The sequence below is a fragment of the Plecotus auritus genome (assembly GCF_963455305.1).
Source record: "Plecotus auritus genome assembly, chromosome: 6".
In the NCBI taxonomy this organism is placed as follows: Eukaryota; Metazoa; Chordata; class Mammalia; order Chiroptera; family Vespertilionidae; genus Plecotus; species Plecotus auritus.
The window spans coordinates 5,845,487-5,866,904 of record NC_137773.1 but is presented as its reverse complement, the minus strand read 5'-3'; the positions used below and the strand labels follow the sequence as shown (position 1 = coordinate 5,866,904).

The following is a 21,418-nucleotide window of genomic DNA, read 5'->3' as shown; positions in this document are numbered from 1 at the left end:
GACAGGATTGCCTTGAGTGGGGCGAGTTACAGCTGGAATTAGGGTGAGGGATTGGCTAAGGGTTGTGGTTCAGAGAGAATTCAAGGTAGAGTTGAAATGTAAAATGTGACGTTTTCCAGCTTTTACATTACATGAAACACTGCTCCTGTGAATGGCTTCATGGTCAAGTACGTCTGAGCAACCGAGTAGAAACTGCTTGTTATTGTATAATAGGCTTCGAGAAGCCCTGCAGTAAAGAAACTGCTTATTTCCTAAACGAACGTGCGCACGGAACACTTCCTTCAAAGCATTCATTGGCATTTGTTCTGGGAAACACACTTTGGAAAGTGCCGAGTGAAGAAGGTAGACTTGGGAGATTCCAGGTCTTTGGATGTGAGGGGCTTTGGAGTTAGGCTATCTGAGTTCATCCTCAGATTAGCTATGACCATGGATAAACTTAGTCTCGGACTATTAACTTCCATCCATAAAATGGGTATAAGAATTCCTACCTAGAACTGCAGTGGAGATTAAATAGATCTACAAGGTCCCCAGCCAATAGCATGTGCTCAGCGGAAGTTAGAGCTTTTCCTTTTTAGGGACTTGGGTTTTTGGAAGAGGAAGTATTTCTTGAGGACCATCTTGAACCCAGGAACTAATTGCATCATCAGGGTGAGATCTATGCTTCGGTTAGCACGTGGGAGGGGCACCGTGTGCGGTACAAGAGCTTGCATAGAACCACACGCCACACTAGCTCTGGGAGACCTTGACCCAGTGCCTTCTTCACGGGTCAAATGCAGGTATCGACTTCATGGAGCATTTTGAGGATGAAGTGAAAGTGTATGCCGTGTGCCCCACAGGCCTGGAACACAGCAAAGGCTCATGGAATTACGGGTGACGTTGGTTAAGAATTGGACAAAGCACCATATTTGAACACTCTCGATGCCACCAGGCAAGGTGCTGAGCCTGGCGGTTGCTCAGAAGGAGCACTCGGACTACTTCCTCACCATGTGCTTTTTAAAGGATACAGATTCCTGTGGATTCAGACTTTGAGGGGTGCAGCCCAGGAACGGGCACTTGGACAAGCTCCCTGGCTCATTCTAGGGTCACTAAAATCCGAGAATCACTGGCTGGGAAGCCTGGGCGGCAAGAATGTGAGGAACAGATGGACATGGAACCGGAGAAGGGATGGACGTTAAGGACCCTGGACTCAGAGGAACAGCCCCACGGTGGGCACTCCTTCCAAGTGAGACCTGCAGGAGGTGGGGGATGAGTGCCCTCGGAGAATAGGTCAGGCCTGGTTCCTGGCCACGGTCCAGTTCCCATCCCAGGAGGCCCAGTGCCCCTCTATACCTGTCAGGGACGCCCAACCTGCTTGTATCCTAATGGCTAAGCACTCCTGGTTTGGAAGATTTGGGAGAAAATGCTTCCAAGGGGGACCTGAACCACCTAATGCTTTTTTTTAAAAAATATATTTTATTGATATTTTACAGAGAGGAAGGGAGAGAGATAGAGAGTCAGAAACATCGATGAGAGAGAAACATCGATCAGCTGCCTCCTGCACACCTCCCACTGGGGATGTGCCCGCAACCAAGGCACATGCCCCTGACCGGAATTGAACCCGGGACCCTTCAGTTCGCAGGCCGACGCTCTATCCACTGAGCCAAACCGGTTTCGGCCCACCTAATGCTTTTCCTTATGGGAACAGAGAGAGCACCGTAATGAATGACCACTATCCCTAAGCAAGGTCTGCCAGCAGGCACGGATGTCTTTGCAATGTTTCCTCCGAGGGAGGATGGACATTGTATGTAAACTCCGCTGGCAGTTCTGTTCAGGACTCTGCCAGTCCTGCTCTCCTCGCCCTAGGAAGGTGGGTGTCCTTTAGTTTAAAGACTTACCTGGAAGCAAGAAGGCTGCACACTGGGGTTGGTTCTGTCTTGGCTCTGCCCCTGGGAAAGTCATAAATGCTCAGGCAATGGCGTCCACCTCCTGGGAGCAGATGGCCTGGGCAGTCCCTGCAGACCCCCCAGCCTGCACCACACACACACCTGCCTGTCAGACAACAGGAGGAGCTTGACTCCCTGGCCCTGCCATGTGCTCCGGCTGAGGCGGAGCTAACATGTGGGAGACACAGTTTTCCCTTGGTTTCTGGACAATGTTGTGGGAAGAATCAAGGTGCACCAGGGCCCAGAGAGAGAAGTCAGCCCTATTGCTGGGCAATGCCCCCACACAAACGCTCCCATTCACTTCTATGCTCGGACCTCAAAACTGCAGGCCAAGATGCCAGGGCAAAAGCTATGCACCCACTACGCAGCCCAATAAATCCACAGACACGGCATCTTCACAATGAAGCTTGAAACCAGTCAAGCACTATTTTTTTTATTAAAAAAAAAAAAAAAAAGAAAAAAGTCTAATGATAAGTATATAGTCTATACATGCTACAGCTAATTGTTCACCACCACCCCCCTCACATTATATATCCTCACGTATTTTTTTGTGTTAAAAGGAAACAAAAACCACCACCAGAATTTGTCCATTTGCCGAGAGGGGACAGGAGTACTGAGTGTCCAGAGATCGCCAGCATCATCCTGGGAGTGGACATGAGGTGGCGGGCAACAGCGCCGGAGCCCGCTGCTCCTGGAGGGACGCAGGAATGGCCTACAGACGTGGCGGCTCCCTGATGCAGGACACGTGGGCTGTGGCTAAGGTGCCCATCGCTCCTCACCACCCCGGAAGTGAAAGGGGCGCCATGAATGGGCACAAAGGCATGGACAGGCACACGGAGGGGTACGGTATGGTCACCCCTGTGGCCTCAGAATTGCTTATTGCTCTCACAAGCCTGGCAGGGCACCTCGAGTCTATAGAAGACCCGAAAAGTGCTGGCTGTGGCCCTGGGTTTGGCTTCTTCCAGGAAAGAGATTGAGCCCCCTTGTCCCTGGCTGGAACTAGGGAGGCCTCTTCCGGAGCACAGGGTAGAAATGGGAAGGAGGATGGAATGTTGAAGCACGAGGCGGGGCTCAGTAACCCGCAGGGTAGCGCCAGAGACAGACATCACCCCACAGAGCCGGACGGTTGCGGCGGTGGGAAGCGTCCTCAGCAGGTGGTCCGTGTGGGCTGTGGCACCTTCCTGGCTTTAACTGTGCAAAGTCAGAACCGTGTCTACGTTTGGAGCAATTCCTCCAGGCCAAGGGAGGGCGCCCTGCACGCTCAGGCCTCCGTGTGAGCCAATGACCACTCATTCGGGCCACAACTTGACACTAGGTCATCTTTGGTCTATGGCATGGGATGGCTGCTTGCAGCAAAAGCCCTGAAGGATGGGCCTGGATAACCACGGGGGCGCAAGATGGCCCATGGATGGCTAAGGCTGTTATGTGCCCACTGTCACAGTCCCAAGACAAGGGCAAGGCCTCCCAGGAGTAGGTGGACCCAACAGTTAGAGACCTGGCACAATGAAAGGATGAAGGCCAAGCCCCGGACCTGCTCTCTCTTGATGTCCAGTTCCGCTCTTTGAGGGCGGCACCTGCCCTTTAATGTGGCCTTTGTTCTCCTCTTCCACCTGGGAATGAAATCCCCCGTGGGCTCAGAAATATTTTAAGGCCGAGAACGCAGCCTGAGAAACCGCGGCAGAGAATCACGAAGGCTGGAAGCCTGATTGGGCCCTCGGATTCCGCAGAAGGCGAGGGTAGTAAAAGCGGTTCCAGCCCTCCCCACCAAATGGCAAAGGAATTCTGAGCGGAAAAATTTCAGCAAAGGCCTATTTTACCAGGTGGTAACCCTAAAAGTCGGATTTTCCAAAGATTTGGTGGCACCACGAGCGGTAGTGTTACCGTAAGATGCACGATGAAATACAGGAAGTAAGCTGGGGAGGTGGTGTCACTGCCTGCCTTTCAGAGGGGCATTTACCTGTGACCCACTGACCTGTAATCGTGGGGCAGGCGGAGGAGAAACTCACAGTCACAGGGAGGGTCCCCTGCTTCCCTGGAAGCCCAAGCACATTTCACTGCTGGGGGCAGAGGAGGTCACGGGCATGGGGAGACAAACCCCGGGATCCCAGTCTCAGCTTGGTCACCGCCGCTATTTGGATGGAGACAGGAATGTGACCTCATCCCCTGAGCCTCGGTTTTCTCACTACAGACTGGGACTGACCTCATGCACCTCCCAGGTCTATCTCGAGGATCGCGCTAAAGGGGGGAGCGTGTCTGAGCCCCGGTGGCCTGCCGGAGCTTGGCGTGGGGGCTATTCCTACAGCCCGAGGCCGATCCCCACGGCGGAAACTCCAGGGGAGTTCTGCATTTGCTCTGTCAATTGCTCACAGAATAGAGGCCACAGTCCTGGATGGTGTGAACGTAAGTCCACAGTCAAGGACAGCTAGGGAGAGCCACTGCCACCAGGACCCCCACTTCCAGGTGCCTGGGGAAGTGCCCGCCCTGTGGCAAAGGATGCTGAGAGAGGGGGCCTCAGGACTCAAGTGTATCCTGAGGAAAGAACAGTGAACGAGAGGAATGTGGCTTTAGTACCTTCAGTTCCCATCAGAATAACAACAACAACAACAACAATAATAATAAAGGCAAGTTCTTTCATTTGCAGAAAAACATTCTGCCCAGAGAAAGAACGAGTCCCTCCCCACCCGGCTGATCCCCCGGAGGAGGGTATGAGGTCAAAGACAAGCACCTTCAGTGGAATCAGCAAACGGAAAGCAAAGCTCCTACAGCCGGGCAGGGGGCAGCGCGCAGCCTGACCGCCCAGCGCCTGGCGCGGTAGGAACTCAGGCAGGACCTGAAAAGGTCCATGAAAGCAGAAAGTGAATTAGGAAAAAAAAATTTAGAGTTGAAATGTGGTCAAATCCTGCCTAACAGCTTCATCGAAGTGGTGTAAACCAAAGTGGATCAAACACTCAGGAAAACATGCTACGGGGCCTCCTCCCAAGTGTGGAGACCGGGGAGAGGGGGTGGGGTGGCCCTCTTCCAGCCGCCTCCCTTCTCCCCCCGGGGGCCAGGGGGCGAGCAGGGGCAGCGAGGAGTACCTCGGGGCCCTGCCCCCGGATTTGCGGGTCTGGGACTTACAGGCAGACTGAAGGGACGAGATGGTCTGGGGTCTGAGGAGATTCCTTCTCCCGCAGACACAGCCGGAGCCCAGGTGGTGGGGGAGGGCCTTTGGCACTGCAGGTGGACAGCGAGCACCCCCAGGGAAGCTGGCTTTGTGGTTCCGAAGGCATGGCAGCCAACGAACACGAACACCGACTCGGAGACTCTGGGGCAGGACAGGGCCACGTCCTCTCCTGCAGGGGTGGGGGTGGGGAGGGTGCTGCTCTCTCACCCCCGGGCAGTCCAGCCCACCAGCACCACACCATCAAAATGGGTGGGAGGGCTGCCCTGGGTTCCTCTCAGTGAGACAGACAGGGAGCGTGGGGCGGGGGAAGGGAGGGGAAGGAACCATGAGAGCCAGAGAGGAGTGGGAAGCAGCAGCAGAGCGACAGGAGGCGCTGCCTGGCCCTTGGGTCCCTGTCAACCGAGGGGGCCACTGCTTGCTATGCTCAGCCTGATGGAGAGCCAGCTGCTGGTCTTTGAGCCACCTGGGCCCCTCAAGGCTGGCATGTGCGACCACCCCAGCTCCCTCTGCTCCATAAGCTCTCTCCCTCGGGGACACCAGCTCGGGAGCAAAGAGCAGGGCTCCGGCACTCAAGGTTCTCCCTCCTCCTGCCTGGATTCAAGTCCTCTTCCCCCTCTTCCTAGCTAATGTGCCTTGGGCACACTGCGCCCAAGTTTCTTCACCTGTAAAACGGGTATAATATTACAAGAGAGGGTTGTCGTGAGGGTTAAACACGAACGCAAAGTGCCGCGTACAGTTTGGCACCGACTAGCTACTCAGCAAAAGGGCGCTCAGCACGGAGCATGGCTTGTTAATGGTCCTCTTCTTTCAAACAAACGGGGAGACTCTTGCTCTAAGTGGACAGACGCGAAGTGCCCCAGGGTGGGGCGGGGATTGTCCGGAGGGTGGCACTTGCTCCAGGCTGGACCCGCCCCTTTAGGACAGATCAGGTTCCCAAGACAGAAGCTGGGAGGCAGAGGGCCGAGTGGACCTCCAGCCCCACTCACTCGTGGGGCAGTTGCGTTTGGTCAAACCTGAGAGGCCCAGGGGCCTGCGGCCTCGGACAGAAAGACAGCCCCTGGGATTGGCCACGGAGCCCACTTCTATAGAGTAAAGTCCTTTTGGTACCAGGCATTTGGGAAACGGGGTGAATAAAGTCACTGGGCTTTTAGACATGGAGCAAGCTGTCACGGGCTGGATGGGCTGACAGGGACTGCCCCTCACTACGCCGGGTCCAAGCAACGAGAAATCCTTCTGCAGGTTCTCCACGTGGTGGGTTCCGGTCCTGGAGGCCTGGAGAGTCACGGTCCCGCTGCCGGGTGGGCAGGGAAGCAGGGTGGCGATGCCACCGGCCTTAAGGCAGGGATACCGAGTGGAGAGAAAGCAAGGGCGTGGCCTCGGTGCCTCCAGGGCTGGCTCCGCCCACGGGAGGGAAGAAACCACAGCCCTCCAGAGCCTGCCTTCCTTCGAAACCGAGTGGAGGATGATAAATTAAGAGGCATATTAAATACGTGGGTAACACCAGCGGGGGCACGCGGGGCCTCCACACGGGGAGGCGGGAGGCTAGGGCTTCTTGCGGAGATAGTTGGAAGGAATCCAGCCTTCCCAGGAGGGCGCCCCGCTGAGGACCTGGCAGAACCACCAGCCACTGCTGTTCTTCTCCCGGACCTCGAACACCGTCCCCTCCTGGAAGCTGCTAGTGTCTTCGTCCCCTTCGAAGTTGGCCACCGCCACGTACAAGTCCTTCGGGCTGTCGGCACTGGGGAAGGGGGCCGCCGCCGCCTTCTCCCTGTTCTCTCCCATCTTGCCCGCCATCCGTGGGCCCAGCCCACCTTTCCCTCGGATGTCATCTTGGCCCACCGAGGAGTTGGCCAGGAAAGGTTTGGCTTTCGGAGGGACCAGCAGGGCCCGGCCTGGGGCAGGAGCTGCCCTGCCTTCGCTGGCCTCTCGCTGCAGCCCCATGGGCTCCGGGAGGGGCCTGGGTGAGGAGGAGGTTTTCTTGGGGGGAGGCGGTCTGCGGGGCGGGATCACGGGTCTCTGCTGGGGAGCCTCTTGGGGAGCCTCTTTGAGAGGCACGGGCACGTTCTTAGGCGCAGGATCCATGGTCTTGGCTGGCTTTGGAGGGGGTCTGCAGGGTATCTCCTTGGGGCTGAGCCCGTCCTGTTTGCCCGTCCTGTCCGGAGTGCGACCAGGCCCCTCCCCCGGGAGGAAGCTGCGGCTGAAGGCCGCGTCTTGGCCCCCAACAGCCTGGTGGCTGCTCTCTCCGTCCAGCAAGGGCTTCTCGTGGGGCTTGGCAGGCCTGAGCTTGCTCCTGAGGTTGCAGATGTCCACCTGCTCTTCGCCCTGAGGTGCCTCGATCCTGGGGGAGGAAGCTGGTTTTGGCCTCACCTGAGGTTTGGACTTCAGGAAGGGGTGCTGGGGTATGGCTTCCGGCTTCTCCTCCGGCGGGTCGGCTTTGGATTTAGAGATGGGCCGGAGGTTGGGCTTCTTCACTTCCTTGGCCAGCACTTTATGGCCACACTCCAGCCCCATCTCATTTTTCAGCTGGAATACCTTGCTTTTGTCAGGTTTAGGCTCTGGCTTCTTGCCGTCCCGGGTCGGGGGGCTGTGTTTAGCTGGAATCATTGGCAAAATCACGCCCGGAGGCTTGGGCGAGGAGCCCCTGAGCTGCTCCAGCCTCTGCCGCTCGCGCTCCTGCAGCTCCCCTTCCGACTTGATGATGGATTCTTTCCGGGGAGGGAGGCTGGGCTTCTCCTCCTGGTTGAGGTCGGAGATCTCCTCGTAGCCTGTGCACGGCACGTCGGACGGCGCCTTTCTCAGGACCTCCTTACCGCCCTTCCAGTCTTTGGACCTCGGTATCCCAGAGTCCATGGCACCGAGCGGTGCGTCGGGCAGGGGCCGAGAGGGGCCGCCTGCTTCACCGCCCGTGCTGTTCTCCATCGCTGCATCCCCCAGCCGGAGCTGGGCCATCTCATTGGGCAAGGGAGCCAGGAAGTTGGGTCTCGAGGCATTGCTGGTCTTCTTATACTTGTCAATGAAGGTTGCTGGGGCCCATCCTTCCTTATCTTCAATCTGAATGTACCACCAGCCACTCAAGTTCTTCTCTATCACCTGGGCGGGAGGAAGAGGAAAGCACTTAGTAGGTGTGGTTCCAGAGCCAGTGGACCAGGGCAGTGTAGGAGACCCGCGTGTACCTGAGTCCTGGAAGCGGGGATTTGCACTCAGCAGGTTCCCAGATAACATCTATGGTGGATAGCCTATGGCAGTGGTTGGCAAACTGCGGCTCGCGAGCCACATGCGGCTCGTGAGCCGTGGTTTGCCGCTCTGTTGACTAATGAGTTTGCCGACCACTGACCTAGACTCTCGATTCCAATAATTACAGGCTGTTGTTGTTCCTTGTGATTAAGCCCCTATCCCAGTGGTCGGCAAACTCGTTAGTCAACAGAGCAGCAAACCGTGGCTCGCGAGCCGCAGTTTGCTGACCACTGGCCTATGGAGACTATCGTGTGTCAGCAACATCTCTCACGCGGGTGGGTACCAGTCTAACTCTGGATTTCCCCAGAAGCAGTCCCTGACACATGGACATGGGCACAGGCAGTTAGTTTGGGAGATGATTTCAGGAAGTAACAGGCGAGGAAACAGGAAACGTGAGTGCCTATTATGAGCAGGTTATTGCTCTGGGCCACTGGGGCTTCATCCACCAGGGACCCTCCGAGAGACCATGCAGAATCAGACCTCCTCACTGGGGGTGGGGACAGTTACCCCGGGACTCACAGTCCTTTCCTCCAGGGGTTAACTCCCCTCTCTCCGGGTGGTGCCCTCAGGCTACATGGGAGATAGGAAGGACCTGGATGCAGCTGCAAGTCAACTCAGGTGGTTGGGACGCAGGATGGCCCCTGGCCCCCGTGGTGTCTGCTGCAGTTCTAAAGTTCAAGGTGAAATGCATAGGAAGCCCAAAGTAGCCCTGGTCGCTGCTCCTTTGGCTGAGCACCAATAAAGTGGCTGACGGGTGCTCACGGCCATGCTGCATAAGAAACATGTATCCTTAAATGTGGGCACCTCACTCAGCTCACGTGTACACAGAGGGGAACTGATGTTGAAGGAGGCAAAACACACTTTCATCTCACCGCCTTCCCCCTCTGGATACACACTCACTGAAGGGAACGGTGGGTGGAATCGCCCTTTGTATTTAAGATCTTACGTTCAGTCCCATGGACCTAAATTGACATGGGCGAAAGGTACCCCATGCTGATTGCTATGAGCTGAGTTGGATCTGCCCAAAACTCGTGTCGAAGCCCCGTACCTTAGAATGTGACTCTACTTGGAGATCGAACCTTTAAAAGGTAATTAAGTTAAATGGGGTCATTAGGGTGGGCCCTAATCCCATACCACTGGTGTCCTTATAACAAGAGATTAGGACACAGGAGAACATACAGAAGCAGGGACAACCCCATGTGAGGACACAGTGGGAAGATGGCCATTGGCAGCCAAGGGGAGAAGCCCCAAGAGAAACCAACCCTGCTGACACTGTGACCTTGGACTTCCAGCCTCCGGAACTGTGAGAAAATAAATCCGTTGTTTAAACTAGCGGTCGCCACCCTTTCGGACCTCCCGGACCAGCAGTGGTCCGTGGACCACCGGCTGGCGACCGCTGGTTTAAACCACCCCGACAGTGGTCTTCTGTGACGGCCGCCCAAGCTAATTAACACCTGCAGTTCTCTGGCAGGCTCTGTGCATGCCCTCTGACTCATGCTCACAACTGCCCCATGAGATGGGGGCTATGATCCCATTTCACAGATGCAGAACCGAGCCTCAAGAGAGCTGAGGACTCGCAGAGGGTCAAGAGAGCCCACAGTGGAGGCGGGAGTTCAAGCAGGCTGATGGGCTCCAGAGCCTGAGCCTTTCCCACCATCTGGTCCTGTCCCGGAAAGGGGACCCTGCCTGGGAGGAGCTGAGCCCGGGGTAATAAAATGCAGGCAAAGAGGGCGGCGGGCATAGTTCTGCTGCTGCACTCTGCGCCCAGCTCGGAGAGGGGGCAGAGGCTGGGCTCCGGGGCCTGCAGTCCTGGGTTCTAGTTCTGGCTTCACCACTTACTGCCCAAATGGCCCTGCACAAACCACATTCCCGAGGTTCCACACCACACAAAAGAGATAATGGTAAGAACAATGACACCCACTGCAGGTTTTCATGATGGCCACATAAGCTAATGCATACAGCAGGTGGCTGATGCTGAAAAGTAAACGTTACCTATTATTAAATTACAGCAGAGATTACTGAGAGAGCAGGGTGCACCTGACAGGCGTATACTTAAGTCCCATTGGACGCTCTCCAGAAAAGGGCGCTGATAAATGTAAGCCCTTCACCTGAGGGTGACTGGCATCTTTCCAACACTTGGTAGCTATGGTAACAACTAAAGGGGATTCTGGGCATACAAGTCATTGTGGGTGCATCCGTGAATTCAATAATCGTTCATACTAAAAATAATCAAAATGAAATATATCAGTGAGGATTTGCTAAGCTCACACTCTATACACAGTACTATTGTGAAAGTGCTAAACATTTGTGTTCTTAATTATGACTTGTGGGAGTTTTCACTTACTAGAGAGAAGCTAAGAGCTATTATGAATAAAAGCAAATTCAAAATCCAAAGAATGAGGAGGAAAGAAAAGAGCCTGGTCTTCAAAACTAAAGATACCTAGGTTCAAATCCCAGCTTCACTACTTACTAGCTATGTACCCATGAGCAATTTACCTAACCTCTCCTGGTCTCAGGTACATCTGTAAAATGGGCTGAAGATACTGACTTCTCTCGGAACTTCTGTGAAGATTAGTATGTAACGTACCTGGCACAGAGAGGTGCCTGTATCATCATCATTACACATGCTAGGAAGATATGTGGCCCTACTCACGAATTCTGAAGGCTAATGCCATACTGAAATGAACCAGGAAGCAAAATGAGAGAAGAGGAAAACAGAGGATGCAGAATTTATCATAAGAAGAAAAAAAACCCAAACTTGGTTAAGTAAAAAACTTTATATAATGTTATTAACCAGTGTTACTACAATAAATTAAAAAGAAAAAGAAAAAGAATCACAGGTCGGACACCAGGTTCACTCACCTCGACCTTGAGGCCCGCCTGGAAGCTAATGCCATCAGGGATGGTTGTCTGGAATTCGGCGATGGTGTAATACTCTTCCTCCACTTGGGGTGGGATGGGGGGCTTGGGCAGGTTGAGACCTCGAGGCTGGTATGATTAAACACAGTGCTAAGTCCCATGAAGTCCATTACCATGGCGCTGAAGGAGGGGAGACGCTGTGTGTGTGTGGGTGTGCGCGCTAAGGGACTCGGGCACATAATCCTCCTCAACAGGGCGCTGGTGGACCCGTGGGACTAAACAAAGAGGACCACTCCGATCATTATCTCCTAGATGGGTCACTGGCCCTTCGGCTTGAGAGTGAAGAGAAGAAACATTTGCCAACCATCATGAAAATTTGAGGCAAGACAGTATTCTCTGAACTGAAGAGGCAACGAGGGTTGTGGAAAGAACAAAGGTTTGCAGATCAGACCCATCTGGGTTAGAATCTAACACTGATTCTGTGTGTGACAGGGGACAAACCACACCCCCTGTGGAGCCTCAGTTTCATCTCCTGTGGAATGGGGATAATATCAGGGTCAACCTGGCGGGGTCACTGTAACCATTCCACAAGTGGATGGAGTGAAGCACCCAGCGCACTGCATGGCACCCACCAGGTGCTCACGAAATGGCAGACTTGAAAAAAAGACGGCCCATTTTTCAATGTATTGGTTAGAAAGATACCTGAAGAATAAAAAAATGTATGCACGTAAAATATTAGAATGGCACCACAAACTATATTTGTGTCTCATCGCAGTTCCGGTCTCAAGTGACCTTGTTTGAGGAGACTGGTAAGACAAAGGGAGGTGGGCTCAGGAAGCAGAGGGCACATCCTGAGGTCTGTCACAAAGCCAAGGGCAATGTCTTTCCACCCGGTAATGGCACTTGCCACCTGCCCAGCCTGCTTCTCGAGGCCGCTGTGTGCACGGGAAGAAAGCATCTTGGGAAAGGGTGAGGTACGTGTGAGGGGCTCGTTTCAGGTCAGGGACTGTTTCCCCAGAAGCAAGGGGCCACTTACTATGGTCATATCCCGGCGAGGAGGGGGTCTCTGCCTCATCTTGGGCGATCCTATAAAGAGAGGAGATCTTGTTTCACACACGTGCAGAATTCTACAGATAAAATTCCCGAGGTGGACACCAGGGGAGATCTGTTCCGTCCTACATAAGATAAGGCATGATGGTCTGCACAGGCGTTAGGGAGCCGCTGTGATCCTTCCCGTGAGAAGAGCTGGATTCGGAAGGGGCTCAGGACAGCCGTGTGCTGGAGCACTGGAAAGCTTTATAGGAAGGGCAAACGTGTAGGCCTCTGAATAATGCAGACGCGGGCTGCAACAAGTTATATGACTCACTGAGCCACAAGACCCTCACCTGCAGAAGGGGAATAATGCCTACCTCCCAGGGGCAGTGGTGGGGGTTAAAGTAAACAATACGTGTGAGGCTCTTGACACATGGCAGACATGCCATACATGTAACTGCCCCTGGCTTTGTGCTCTAGAACAAACCCACTTTATTTATTTAATATATTTTATTTATTTATTTTATTTTATTTATTTATTTAATTTATTTTTTAAAATATATTTTATTGATTTTTTACAGAGAGGAAGGAAGAGGGATAGAGAGTTAGAAACATCGATGAGAGAGAAACATCGATCAGCTGCCTCCCTCACACTCCCTACTGGGTATGTGCCCGCAACCAAGGTACATGTCCTTGACCGTAGTCGAACCTGGGACCCTTGAGTCCACAGGCCGACGCTCTATCCACTGAGCCAAACCGGATAGGGCTAGAACAAACCCACTTTAAACATGTAAACAGAACCAAACCAACTTGGGCTGATGACTTCAGGAATTTTACTCTGGAGTTGGTGTTGCCCTCACTCTGGGCCTCAGGGTCAGGAAGAGGGTGACCCTGCAGTGGTCCAAGGCTCCTGGCTAAAGGCAGAATATTGAGAAAGGTGCCTCATGCATTGCCAGAGCTGGTTTAGCTGGGTCTACACAGAGGCGTAGTTTGGCAGTTGGGTTGTGGAGATGACGGCTCATCCTATCTAATAAAAGAGTAATATGCAAATTGACCATCACTCCAACACACAAGATGGCCGCCACAAGATGGCCAGCAGGGGAGGGCAGTTGGGAGGGACCAGGCCTGCAAGGGAGGGCAGTTGGGGGCAATCAAGCCTGCAGGGGAGGGCAGTTAGGGGTGACCAGGCCGGCAGAGGAGGGCAGTTAGGGGCAATCAGGCCGGCAGGGGAGCAGTTAGGCATCAATCAGGCTGGCAGGGGAGTGGTCAGGGGGTGATCAGTCTGGCAGGCAGGAGTGGTTAGGGGCAATCAGGAAGGCAGGCAGGTGAGCAGTTGGGAGCCAGCAGCCCTGGATTGTGAGAGAGATGTCCGACTGCCCGTTTAGGCCCGATCCTATAGGATCGGGCCTAAACGGGCAGTCGGACATCCCTCAAGGGGTCCCAGATTGGAGAGGGTGCAGGCTGGGCTGAGGGACACCCCCCCCCATGCACGAATTTTGTGCACTAGGCCTCTAGTCTCTTAAATAACCATCTCCTCTGCCTTCTATTAGAATAAACACTTAGCTGTCTTTATAAAGACTACATATCCCAGACTCCCTTGCAGCTAGGTATTGCCATGGGACTAAGTTCTGGTCAATAGAATGTGAGAGAATGGGAATAAGGCAGCTTCTGAGTCAGGTCTGCCACCTCTCTCTGCCTCTTTTTCACTGGTTGGACTAGTGGTGAACCATCCTAGACTAGAGGGATGAGGGCAACACACAATAGATGCAGTGTAAAGAGATTCTTGACTGCATGCAGTTGTTACAGCAGCCCGTGACATATACCTGAGCTCTTCTTTAAGAAATAAACACCGCCCTCCCCCCCCAAAAAAAGAATAAAAAATATCAAAAAAAGAGAAAGAAAGAAACATCTAAATTATTTGAGCCCCTGTTACAGGGTGTATGTTGGTGGTGGTGGTGGGGGGTGTCTTTGTTTAAGCACCTGAACCAATCTCAACACGAGGTTTCAGGTTTTCATTTGCTCCTCTAGGTTCATGGGAATCCTCCTGTGTTCTTGGCCATGAAAGAACAGAATCACAGAAACTAGGTGCTGGGCAGACCCCTGCCATGGCTTGCCAGTGCTTTCTCAGAGCGGTGAGGCAGAGAATGTGAAACTCAAGAAGCTCTTGGACTAAAAGAGTCACTATAAACAGTTGGAGAAGACCAGCCAGGGACAAGTGACTTCATCCCTACAACTAATTTCTGCTCTGAACACCCGGACAGAGCCGTGTGCATGCGGGTGGAGTCCTAGAGACGCGGCAGACAGGAATGAGCCCCGCCCTCGGGGGTGCTGGGAATATGAAACGGTAAAATATACATGGGGAGGCTTAAAGCAAGATGCATAAAGAAATGTTGTTGGAGTGAACCCAACTTCAAAGGGTCAGCTTTTTCTTCCTCTAGCTCAGAAATGGGGCTGTGTAGAGAGAGCACTGGTGCGGAGGCAGGGGGGCCTCGGCTCAAGTCCCAGCCCCACCGTTTACTAGCTGGGGGGCCTTGGACAAACCACTTCATTTCTCTGTTTTCTAATCTGTAAAATAAAAGTTAGTGCCCGGCTGGTGTTGCTCAGCGGTTGAGCATCCGTTGACCCATGAACCAGAGGTCACGGTTCAATTCCCGGTCAGGGCACATACCCAGGTTGCAGGCTCGATTCCCAGTAAGGGGCATGCAAGACGAAACCAATCAATAATTCTCTCGTGTTTCTCTTTCTCTCCCCCTCTCCCTTCTCTCTGAAATGAATAAAAATATATTTAAAGAATTATTTACAAATTAAAGTAGGAAGTCCCTCAAAGGTGGTTATGTGGAGTCAATGAGAATGATGATAAGATCCCAGGCACACAGTAGGGGCTTGAGAAACAGTAGCTATCTCGATCACTGTGAGACAGTGGAAAAATAGGATTTGGAGTAGGAAAGCAGTGTTTCTCCACTCAGGTTCTGCACTTGCTGGCTGAATGATCTGGAACAAGTTACCTGGGGTTTCTGAGCCTCTGCTTTCTTATCTACAGGAGGAGGGACAGTGCATGAGGAGCAGCGAGCCCAGAGCCTCGTCCGCCAGTCCCCCAGCCTCGTCCGCCAGTCCCCCAGCCTCCGGGACTCGGCGGGTGTCACTCACTCTGCTTGCCGTCGCCGTCTGGCAGCGGGCGGCCTTCAAAGCGGCCGTCCCTCTGGTTGCTGAGCGGTTCCTTCTCTCTGCCCACCGAGTTCTGCGGCCGGGAAACTCCATCCAGGTCCAGGACGCCCGTGTGGGCAGGTGAGCCGGGGCCCAGCTTCAGGGAGAAGGGCTCCCCGCTGCTCTTCTTTAGGTACGAGGCTGGGGCCCAGCCCTCTTTGCCCTGGTGCCTGGGAGGAGGAGGGAGGATGCTGGTCAGGTTGTTCTGCCAGGCCCATGTGAAGAAGCCACACGCCTGCTGTGAATCACATTTCCGGGCCCAGATGGCAGGAACAAAGGGTCGCAAGCGCCCAGGGCTAGAGGCTGGCACGCTGACTGCTGCCTCCTGGCAAAGCTTAAACCTTCCGAGCTCGGCATTCAAGGCCTTTCCAACTTGGCCTCTGCGTGCCTCCCAGCCTCGTCTCTCACAGCAACCCCCATGTCCCACCCACCCTCCTCGGCCTGCAGCCTCCCAAACGTGCTTTCAACCCCGTGGCCCCGTTCTGGGAGACCCTCTGCCTGCAAAGCCCCTCCCCCGCCCCTCCCTGCTTTCCTTTCCCAGCTCTGCTTAACGCCACGTCCTTCCCTGAGCCTCAGAGAGAACGAAGCCCTCCCTCCACGGGGCCCAGTGCCTGCACGTACCACAATCCCAATGCCGATAACACAACTGCCCTCGGTCTGCCTCCCAGTTAGAACGCGAGCTCTGGGCAGGCCATGTTGGACCCATCTGTGTGTGCCCAGGGTCTCATGCCAGTGAGGTGAATAAATAAAAGGGAAAACTGCCAATGGGCTTGGCAGGGGGAAGTGGCCTCCACTAACGTGGCTGTCCCCTCACAGCCATCGCTGCAGTGACAACAATAAGGATAATGATAATGGGTACTCAGAGGGCACTTCCTGTCCTGTTCTATGAACTTTAGAGCTTTTGATGGATCTCAGCCATCCGATGCTGGGAGGTGGCCGACAGGCTCTCAGACCTAGGCGGATGGCACTTGGCTGTGCCCCTAACTTCCATGCTCTGCTGCCTCTCTCCCCACCCCCCCCAACACAGCTCCAGCTCCGGGCACAGGGAGGGCGGGGCTCTGTTCCCATTGGTTACACATGCATTCCTGCATTCCGATGGGGATGAAGCAAGTGGGGGCTGGTGACTGTGGAGTGACGGAGACCCTGACAGACCAGCTCACTGAATTCTCTTTAGAATCACGTAATTCTCTGCGTGGAACTCAGTTTAATGGCATGACCCAAGGGGTTGGTCTGCACCACAGGTGTCCTAGAGCCGCTCACACTGCTTGTGACGGTCGCCTGTGCCCGTCTCTTCTGAACTCCATGTTCAGTGACATCACACTGGTGCTTGAAATTGACCACGGTGGGAGTATTTATACCATGGAAATTAGCACGCAACTCAAGAGCATTTTCCCCTCGGAGAGCCGATTGTTCAACATCTCCCTGCACGCACTGGTCTGGTCAGTGGAAATTAGGTGCCCACACCTTTGGGGGAATTAACACACCTAATTGACCAGCAATGATAGATGATAGGGCCAAGTACTTATCAAGAATTACTGTAAAAAAAAAAAAAAAAAAAAAAGACAGTAAGGCCCTAGCCAGTATGGCTTAGTGGGTAGAGTGCCAGCCTGTGTACTGAAGGGTCCCAGGTTTGATCCCGGTCAAGGGCACGTAGCTTGGTTGCAGGTTCCGTGGCTGTGGTTGGAATGCATGCAGGAGGCAACCAATGGATGTGTCTCTCTCACATGGGTGTTTCTGTCTTTCCCGCTCCCTTCCAATCTCTCTAAAAAATCAACGAAAAAATCTCCTCGGGTGAGGATTAACAACAACAACAAAATTACTGCAAGAACTAAACAGAACTGTGTTTCAGTGGAAAAAGGTCCTTTATAACCGAAAGCACATTTATTTATAAGGAGATAGCAATCTGCAGAGTTTGGCGTCCGCCAATTTTAAAATACCTACCCTCTGTGCAGGAATAAATCTTGTCTGAGCTGGAAAATGTCAGCTCCATACAATCCTCACCCTCAGTAGGAGGCAGGTCATTTGAGGGCACAAAACCACAAGCAGAGAGGCAGCACCTGCAGAGGCGAGTGGGCTCTGGGGTGAGGGAGGTACGGGTTCAAATCCTGACTCTGTCCCTTTCTAGCTTCGGTGAAACCTTCAGATGGCCGCAGCCCTCGCTGGCATCACACTGCAGCCTCAGGAAGGACCCCGTGCCAAGTAAGCCATCCCTGAATTCCAGAGCCACCAGGTTTCAGGACGACGTGTCATGCGACAAGATCGCACATATGCTTAAGATGTTATGTACCGCTGTCATTACTCCTCCACAGGCCTCAGTTCCGGGGTTCCCCTCCCTCAGGAAGCCCCTGTTCGGTGCTCCACGCTCCCCCGTGCGTCTCTGCAGCGCACTGTGCGCCACCCTGGCCTGCGACTACGGATGCGTCTGCCCCTGCGCCTGCCGGTGCGAAGCGGGGTCGTTCTCACTGCCGACTCCCCAACGCCCAGGACGGCGCTTGGCCCAGAACAGATTCTTGGTGTGTGTTTGTGGGATGAACGAATCACGTGCCACACACTCAGCCCCACGTGAGCAGCCCTAATGTCCCGCCTCACATCACAGCACAGACGCTGCGTCACAGGGACCCCAGGCTTCCTCTCTTGCCCACATTTCCTGTGGTCACAGCCTGGTTCCTAGGCTGAGCAAGGAGGGGGTTGCCAGGACTCACGGCTAAACCTGGGGAAGTAACCAGGCAGACCAGCACGAGCTGGCCACTCTCCCTGCTCCTGGGTTCTGACGTCATCACACAGGCCAAGGAGCTGGGATGAAGTGTTTGAAATGCATCCCTCCCCCCCACCCCGCCCCGCTGCCCCCGGACTCAGAGACGAGGGCAAACGATGGGCTGTAGGATGAGTTTCTGTCCGTGTGGGGTTATGCGCTGTACAGGCCACAGGACGGGGCTGAGGTGGGAAACCCCACACACGGCGGCTCAGCCTCCAGTTACTTGTTAAGAGGAACATCTGGAGGTGGAGACCAGTCTTGCTCAACAGGGTTACCGCTCTCTGCGGTTCGTTGTATTTGGAGAAGGTTTCTGCTTATGATGAATTTTTAGAGAAGGATCTGAGGAGGGAGGGAAGCCAAATAGCGCAGAGGAGGACCATCCCTTCAGGGCTCAGGCCAAAACCTCACCCCACCCGCCCTGGCTTCCAGACCTCGGTGCGGCTGGAGCCCGCGTGACCTGACGCCCACCCAGCCGCCGCGGGTACCTGATCTTCCACCAGCCTTCCAGGTTTTTCTGAATAACCTCCACCACGGCCCCTCTCTCCAGGTTCATTTCATCCTGGTCCCGCGCCGTGTACGGGTAGATGACTGAGTACTTCTCCTCTGCGGGGACAAAGGGATGATGGGGTAAGTCAAGGACACGAAGGTCCCGGGACACGGAAGGTCAAGGCTGTGATCCGTGAGATGGCCTGGCCCATCAGAGGGAAAGATTTCCTCCAGAGATTACTGTGCACCCCCCAGGCCCTCACGTAGCCCCCGATGACCCTGCACATGCAGCAACAGGACCCAGGACCAAGGGCAGGTCCACATCCCTTAGCGTCACACATTCCTCTCGCCTTCTATACAACATCCAGTCCCACTGCATTCTCTTCCCTCTCACCCAGGTTTGTTCCCCCCCATTCAAGGTTTCCATCCTAACACACCATAAACGTATTCTCCCTTGTGTTTTGGGTCTGTCGGCCCTGCGAGTACACGAAGGCCCTTGAAGGCAGTGATCCGTGTGTCTGTCTTGTTCATTCCTCTGTCTCCAACACTGAGTCTGACACCAGGAATAATTAGTAACTGGTTAGTGAGTGAACGGGTCCCGGAGGCCCGGCGGGAGCCACCTGCTCACGTCAGAGGGGGTTAAACGGCTCGTGGCTCCTTCGCAGTTCTCACCGCGAAGGGTCAGGGGTGAGCCGCTCTGGCAGCTCCTGATCTCAGGCTGCAATCGCTACCAGGCAGACGGCTAGTCATTTTCATTACAAGGCTGGGAACTGATCTTCATTTTCCATTCCGGACGTTCAGCCTCTGGAACCGACCATGCCTGAAGTTCAATTTCACTTTTTAAATTAGTATTTTTATTAAGATAAGATTGGCATCTAACGCTATTAGTTTCAGGTGTGCATCGTAATGATCAGACCTGTACCTACAGACATACGTATCTCGCAAAATGACTGCCTGCTTCAATTTTCATTACTATGTCTGGGGCGCCTTCCACCCCACTCTGGTCTCCCGCTCCCTCCCCACAAGCCAAGGCAACATCCCTGGGCCCCACCTTCCTCCTACCCTCCTCTGAGAGCTGCCTCCAGCCGTGCCCCTCCCAGCCCTGCTGCAAGGGTTGCTGTTGTCACACTCGGGCAGGCCCTCCAGAGAGCAGGAGAATAGCTTCCTTCCCTCCCCAGCACTGCGGGCTACGGCTGCTGAGCCAGGCAATGGCTGCTGAGCCAGGCGACAGCTGAGCGCCAGGGGAGGCCCCAGGGAGGGGGCTTTCCGGTCTTGGTTACATCCCGGCCCCTGGGGAGTGGCTAGCCAGCTGTGGGCTGGTGGGGATGGTTAGCGTGTGGGCGCTGACTCTGCCTTTGGGAAAACACCGCGGTCTGCCCGGGGCCTGCCCAGCTGGTGCAGAGGGAGGCGGAAGACACACAGGGCGTTTATTTATTTATTGATCTAGCCCACTGACCTGCTCCGTGGGGCTGAGCTGACTCGAGTTGCACATATCCTGTGCGACGCAGAATCAGCTGCTCCCCTCCTCCAGGCGGCTGCGGGTGGGGGCGGGGTAATTCAACCCTGTCTGTGCACAGACGTCCTGCTCGGTTGGGTCCCAGACTCAGTGCAGTTAGTCCTACGGGCCCTGGACTCCAGGGGCCAGCACCCAGAGTGAGCTGGATCACACAAGGGGGTTCTCTAGCACCCAGAGCCTCCGTGGGCCCTAACAAAGCTTAAGGTAGACCTTCGAGACTGAATGGTGGCACCCGATGGCACCGCTGCTTAGTGCCCACCCACCCTTCCTACCAACTCCATCCACAGGGTTTGGGTGAGGCTGACTTCACCACCTCCTGGAGGGAGGGGGGGTGTGTGACCCTGGCCTGGCATCCCCCTGACCACCGTGATTGATACCAGGATGGTGTATGACCCACTTGGGCCAGTTGGAACCCTTCCTGGGATTTGTGTTGAAGGAGAAGCACCTTCTGCAGTGGGTGGCCCTGGAGGGTGCCTGGAACTACGCTCGCCGTGAGACAATGGTTCCAGCAAGGCAGAGAGCAGAGCAGAGAGGTGGCAAGAGTGAGTCTCAGGACCCCAGGATGTTTCCCAGCCCCTGGATCCAGCCATGCCTGAAGCGAGCCCTACCCTGGGCTTTTCAGCGATGAGCCAATATACCTTCCTTTTGGTTCACGCCAGTGTGACGTGCATTTCTTTTCCTTGCACTCAAATGTGCCTGAGGAAAGGAACAGGTCACCGGCTCGGCATCATAGAGGCCCCCAGACATCGTTTTTTAACCCGGGAAACCTTAAGCCCCAGGCTCCCTCCTCCCAAACCTACATGCCAACACACACCACGGCACAGACACGTCCCTTTCCCACATGCAGCAGGCACAGGCTGCCCAGAGCAGGAGGCGCATGCAGACGCAAGGACCCGGCTCCCAGCCCCGAACGGGGAAGAAACCTCCGCGGTAGACAACCTTGCCGCCAGCTGATGGCATACAAGTCCCCCAGGGTCCGGCGGCGGCCCAGGGGCCGGGGCAAAGACCAGTACCTCCACGAGACTGGACGGGCAGCATGTGGAGGTGAAGGGCAGAAGGCAGAGGTGAGAAGAAAGCACTTGCAGTGTCTCCAGGCACCAAGGGCACCAGCGTGCCTTCCCGTTTAAGAGCACTTATTTCTGAGTCGACGCCAAGCCCAGGCGTCGCCCAAGGCCCAAGGTCCTGAGTATTAACCCCAAAGCTGAGCGAAGAGGCACCCAGCAGACATAATTCTAGCCCTGGCATGA

The 21,418-nt window shown here is 54.7% G+C and overlaps 1 protein-coding gene across 2 annotated transcripts in view; it reads right to left on the bottom strand.

Moving 5' to 3' along the window:
- Positions 1-2,324: 2,324 nt before the first annotated feature.
- SH3PXD2B (SH3 and PX domains 2B) overlaps positions 2,325-21,418 on the bottom strand; it is a 95,379-nt gene continuing 76,285 nt past the window's right edge. The window contains exons 9-14 of one of the 2 annotated variants that reach the window (XM_080673164.1): positions 21,111-21,194; positions 18,655-18,772; positions 15,358-15,584; positions 12,215-12,264; positions 11,182-11,307; positions 2,325-8,175 (exon numbers count right to left, since the gene is read on the bottom strand). In XM_080673164.1, coding sequence (XP_080529290.1) covers positions 6,628-8,175; positions 11,182-11,307; positions 12,215-12,264; positions 15,358-15,584; positions 18,655-18,772; positions 21,111-21,194 — 2,153 coding nt within the window. In that variant the 3' untranslated portion in view covers positions 2,325-6,627. The remainder of the gene's footprint in view (positions 8,176-11,181; positions 11,308-12,214; positions 12,265-15,357; positions 15,585-18,654; positions 18,773-21,110; positions 21,195-21,418) is intronic. The other variant, XM_080673165.1, reaches the window with a different exon arrangement.